The sequence below is a fragment of the Aethalodelphis obliquidens genome, unplaced genomic scaffold (assembly GCF_003676395.1).
Source record: "Aethalodelphis obliquidens isolate GAN/ISIS:26980383/991018 unplaced genomic scaffold, ASM367639v1 scaffold40, whole genome shotgun sequence".
NCBI classification, from domain to species: Eukaryota; Metazoa; Chordata; class Mammalia; order Artiodactyla; family Delphinidae; genus Aethalodelphis; species Aethalodelphis obliquidens.
Window position 1 is genome coordinate 7,145,091 of NW_020837984.1, and position 6,000 is coordinate 7,151,090.

At 41.5% G+C, this 6,000-nt stretch overlaps 1 protein-coding gene across 6 annotated transcripts in view; it reads right to left on the bottom strand.

Moving 5' to 3' along the window:
• The window catches only part of USP34 (ubiquitin specific peptidase 34), a 231,649-nt gene extending 226,074 nt beyond the window's left edge, over window positions 1-5,575 (bottom strand). For 3 of the 6 annotated variants that reach the window (XM_027131782.1, XM_027131780.1, XM_027131779.1), the window contains exon 1: window positions 5,412-5,568. In XM_027131782.1, the coding sequence (XP_026987583.1) occupies window positions 5,412-5,454 (43 nt within the window). In that variant the 5' untranslated portion in view covers window positions 5,455-5,568. Of the gene's footprint in view, window positions 1-5,411 lie in introns of all 6 variants that reach the window. The other 3 variants (XM_027131781.1, XM_027131778.1, XM_027131784.1) reach the window with 2 other exon arrangements.
• Window positions 5,576-6,000: the final 425 nt, after the last annotated feature.

A 6,000-nucleotide genomic window follows, 5' to 3' on the forward strand; every position in this document is an offset into this window, starting at 1 on the left:
AATTAGAACACAGTTGGTTAGGGTGGATACTTATTATAAGTACATACCTACTGATTTATGAATAAGCAATATATGTAATATAATCTGCACTTTCAGCATAATAATCCACAAACTCTCATATCTAAATCACTACTGACAATAGGCCCAAGAACACTGAGCCTAGGTACTCACATTCTTCTACAAAAACTTTTCATTAACTAAAATATTCACTAGGCACCTACTCTCTACAAGGCACTATATTAGTACTGGGAAAAGAAGAAACAAAATATGACCCCTGACTTTAAGGAATTCAGCATCCAGAAAGGGAGGCTGTTGTCTATTAAAAAAAAGGGGGGGCAGGGGCATGGCCTGTAACTTAAGTACATATTCTTTTTTTTTAAATTTATTTATTTATTTATTTATGTTCGGCTGCCTTGGGTCTTCATTGCTGCACGCCGGCTTTATTTCGTTGCGGTGCGCAGGCTTCTAACTGCGGTGGCTTCTCTTGTTGCAGAGCACAGGCTCTAGGTGCACAGGCTTCAGTAATTGTGGCTCGCGGGCTCTAGAGCGCTGGCTCAGTAGTTGTGGCACATGGGCTTAGTTGCTCCGCAGCATGTGGGATATTCCCAGACCAGGGCTCAAACCCGTGTCCCCTGCATTAGCAGGCAGATTCTTAACCACTGCGCCACCAGGGAAGCCCCATTATTAAACATATAAGAAACATTAACACGTTTCATGAATATAGTGCTAAACCTAGCTATCAATAGCTATCACTGACAATGCAGTCTGCTATTAAAAATCTACACACTGTAGTGCTTTATGGTTTATAAGTTACTTTATAAAGATATGAGTTGAAATTGTATTATGATCTTTGAAAAATAGTACTTCAAATAGTAACTGTTTTAAGAGTATATATTCTTAGCAAGATTAATTTACCAAATTAAAAATTTTGGTAATTTGGTATTTTGTATTGTAGTAAAATCAAATTTCCAATTTTCAGTATCAGTTCAAATTTCAGAATTAAATGTCTACCAAAAAATGTTATGTTACTAATGATTTTTCATGCCTATATACTTATATTTTTAAAAACCCCAGAAATGTTTAGTTTACTAAAGAGCTCACTGCTAACAACATTTAGATATATTAAGACATTCCCATTCAGCTACATTTACCACCACTTTTATTATTTTTTTTTTTTCTTTCAGAAGAAAGAAGAATTTACTACTTGTAGCAAGTAAGGTGAACACCAGGGATCTCTCCCAAAGCAATGTCTCTACCACCACTTTTAAATTCTTCATACAATTACCACAAAATTATGCCCAAATTTGTGAAAACACATAAAAATTTAGTAATTTTTTACTTTGCCATTCAGTGTATTCATAATGTCTTCCATTTGAATAGATCATCGTAAAGTTTATACAGTACAGCATAATGGTTAAAGAGCATGGTCTTCTAGAAGACGTGAGGGACGTGAGGTAAGTCCCGTGCAAATTCTGACTCCACCAAATAAAGTCATGTGACTCTAAGCAACTTACGTAAACTCTAAGCCTTGGTTCTCTTATCTAAAAAGGGTGATAAAGTACCTACCTCAAAGAATGGAAAAAGTTCCCAACACAAATGGCTCAATAAAGTATACTTTAAAAATAAAAATGCAAATACTGATGGAATACCTTGAGTTCTAGCTTAGATCTGACTACTAACTAAGCAGGTGACAGGTGATTTTTAGCAAACCACTTAGCCTGAGGTTCAATGTTTTCACAGTTAAAATTGAGATACTAGGGAATTTCCTGGTGTCCCAGTGGTTAGGACCCTGCGCTTTCACTGCGGTGGGCCCAGGTTCAATTCCTGGTGGGGGAACTAAGATCCCACAAGCTGCACAGCAAGGCCAAAAAAAAAAAGAGAGAGATACTAATACTTGCTCCTGCCTATCACAAAGGATAGTTAGGAACGACAAATGAATTGCCCATTTAAAACATTTCGTAAAGGGTTAATTCACTAAACACACAGAGTAAAATCCACAACACACAAATGGTTTAAAAGATGGATGTACATTTAAAGCCATTTTCACTCTGCTCTCGAGAAATTTACCCCAAGGCAAACAGTGACCTCAATTTACTAGTTGAGCTAGCAACGCTGATAGCCCAGAGCATAATTTCAGGCCTCCAGCTTCTCAACATCCAGAAATGCTTTTAGCTTTAGTCAACTAGCTCACAAAGGTAGCTATTAAAGTAGCAAATATACAAAGTCAAGAGAACAAGCAAAGGGATATAAACTTAAAATTATTTCCTAAACTGAATGCAACCCCACAAACTGATAGGTGCAAAGTTCACTCAATACATTCCACATTTTAAAACATCTTCCTTATTAAAAACAAAGCATTGAAAAAAATATGAAAACCCAAATATGTTAGTACTGTTGAAACTGGTTATTCTAACACTAAAGCCAAATGCTATTTTCAAATGTAATTTCAAGTTTTAAGATACCCGTCAAGACTACTAAAAAAGGGTATAAGGAGGTCCTTATCACCAAGTCCTTAGCCTGGTTCCATGGACACGCTTCAATGGGCCCTTAACCTACAGGCAAAACTGTACTGTGTCTGAATACCTGTATATGGTTCTATGCTGAGAGCTTCACATTCTCAGCAGGACTAGAGGTATAACTGGTAATATTAATATTCTCATCAAAAACTGATGACAAAGAAAGCTATTTACTATCTTCTGTCATCAATTTTTAGTTTAACTACATTACATTCTGCCAGATTTAAAAATAAACGTTTCATAGGAAGTCCTTAACCTTATCAAAACTCTGAGCATATCAGATATAAAGCTATACTATTCACATCATGTCTACCTTTTCATTTAAAACACAAAATTTTTAGATTATACACTTACTGGTGTGTCAAGGAAGACTTCTTTAGGTTTGATCAGTGTTTGTAAATTTGACAAGAAATAAGTTTTTGGTATTTTAATTCTATCCAACACACCACCTAAAGATATACTAATTTTACGGACTTCCCTGGCAGTCCAGTGGTTAAGACTCTGTGCTTCCAATGCAGGGGGCTCGGGTTCAATCCCTGGTCAGGGAACTAAGATCCCACGTGCCATACGGTGTGGCCTAAATAAATGAATAAAGTTTCTTATAAAAAAATAAATATATATATATACTAATTTTATTTCTTCTCTTAATTGTTATGGGGAGTTATACTGAAAGATGAATTCTGAGCACATTATTTTGGGACTTTAACTCTGAATTTCTAATCAAGGATGAAATGATGCTCATCTTTACACAACCTATGGGGGAAAAAAGGACAGACTTAATATATAATTATTATGAGATTATAAGAAAGACTTATAACCTACTTTAATTCAATAAGTTTTATCAAGTTCCAGCCATTATGCTCCAACCCAGTCATGGATAAGTGTTACCATAATGAGATACAGTAATACCCTCTGCTCTCTGGGAACTTGAGCATCTTATGTTTGAGATACAGGAACTACACAAAGGGAAAATGAAAACAACTGTAAAAGAACTGGGGGTGGGGGCAGTGGAGAAGCAACTAGTCATAGCTTGGTATAGTCTACAAATAAAATTACTGAAGTAATTTCTTTTTAAGGAAGCTTCATTGTCAGATTAGAGTTTAAAGGGCAAATTTTTAAACTGAGCTTTATAGGAAATATTAAGAAACAAAGTATTTTTCATACACAAACAGAAAATCCTTATCTGTTCATTAAAACAGGTTTCTTAAGGGTCTGCATGGCCAGATTTTGTGAATCTGGTTCAATTAACCATATTTAATCAAAGGTAACAAAAGCTAAACTGCTAACTCCATAAATCGATTGCATTTTTGAGTGCTTCTAGACAAAGTTCTAGGGGTTTCCCAAATAACCCTCAATAGAACCCTTCATTATGTCTCTTTTCAAAAGGTAATAAGGATTAGCAAACTTTAGTTTCTTTAGATACTATGTTTAAAATTAATTGTCATAGTTAGGTTTAAAATAATTTTTAAACACCAACGAAACTATTAAAAGCAGTTTTCTCCTAATATATAAGATAGCAAAGCTATTCATTTTCCAGTTTCAGAAAAACCAAGCCATAATCACACAACTGACATTTGAGACATTTAAAATAGAGTTCACTGAAATAAGTACTAAGGAATTAAGTTTATCATTTCATAAACCACCTACACCAAAAATAAAAGTACCTCAAAATATATACAAATAACCTTAAAATTCTAGGAAAATTTGGAATGACACAAATACTGTATAGTTTGAATTTGTGCAAAAGCCTGCTTCCACCTGTCAGGAAGTAAATAGAGTTGAAAGTAAACTAGAACCCTTCCACTTTTATTATTGCCTTTGGTCAATAAAGTAAAATTCAAACACAAACAAGACTATACACTTTACAATCAATTGTTTTTAAGAATGGTATTAGAAAATAGACAATTTGGAAGTCTCTCGAAATACCACGCACAAAACACAAATCCAAAACCCACAAAAGGTGTTCGTGAGTATTTTCTCAACAATCAACTTTTTGTAAATTAATCTTTTATGTAATTCACCTCGTCCAACTAGGCCTTTGGGCCCAGAAATAGTTTGCAATACGTCTTGTTTCTTTAAGCTAAAATACCGTCTTACAAGGGTCTGGAGTAAAATAAATGAAAGGAATCTAACTAGAAAAGAGCAGTGCACGCTCTGTAATAAAAGCATACGGAATAAGGCCTTTCATTCCAGGAGACAGGCCATGACTATCCCGGGATGGTACCTGTAGTACAGTACTCTCCTTAAGAGAAGAGAATTTACCATTAAAACGACGAATGGTACACTAAGAAGAAACATCATTAATTAATTTTTTTAATAGGTATAAAGGTTCCAGTCATCACTATCAGCTCATTTTCAGCTATTTAAGGTCAGAGAGAAAGGTTTAATACAACCCACACACCCCCAAGAGACGGGAAAACCACCAACCACCTCGCAGGGAGTTTAATGAAAATTAGCAGGTAAGAGGCCTAGGCAGCACGCTGAAAATCAAAGAGGGCGGCCGGAGGGTCGAAGGGTTCGGACTACAGAGGAGAGCCTCGTCCTCGGACCCCACCTCCCCTCACCTTCCCGGCAGGGCGAAGGAGGCGAAGGCTCATTAGTGCCTACGTTAATTGACACCTGTAATGAGGAAACTTTCCGAGAGCGGAGACCGCTCAGGCCCGGCCTGGCCGGAGCTCCGCGACGGCCCCCTCTCGGGCGCCCAGGTAACCGGGCCGGACTGGGCCCGAGGCGCCGCAGCGGCCGCGCCACCGCGCACCTTCCCGGAGCGCTAGGCCCGCAAGCCGCCCGGCTCGGCCGTCGCCTCCCGCAGGCCACGGCAGCTCGGGGAAGCCGGAGAGCGGCGCGGGGACCCCAAACTGTGCACCCCGACAGGCCGCCGCCGCGGCTACTTACTTTCATTTAACACCTCCACCAGGTCTGCGCAGTTCTCGCACATCGTTCGGCCGCCGCCCCCCCCCCCTCCCCCGCTTCGGATCGCACTGACTGATCCCGACCGGCGGGGGGGAGGGGAGAGAGGCGGAGGAGGGGGCCGGCCGGCCGGGCGGGGAGGCGACTAGGGCGGGCGGCGGCGGGGACGGGGCGGGGAGCAGGAGAATGGGGGAGGGGGCCGGCGGTCCCCGGAGCGGGCGGGGGAGAGGAGGGGGGCGAGGGGAGGTGCGCAGGCCGGAGGGGCGCTGAGGCGCCGGCGGCTGGGAAGGGGGGGAAGGACGGGGGGAGGGGAGAGGGAGGGAGGGGGCGGGTGGGGAGAGAAGCAGCAGAGTCACTTCACCGACCAGACGCCGCGGCCACCGCCGACGCCGCCGCCATTTTAATAGAGCGTTCGGGCTGCGCTCGGCTCTTTCCGTCCGGGCGAAGGAGCCGACGAGAAGCGCCTCGCGCTCTCATTCCTCCGCCTCCCTCCCTCTCTTCGCCTCCCGCCCTCCCACCTCCCCCTCCGCACACACGCCGCACGCCCCACACCCCGCCGCGGCCAGCTCGCCGC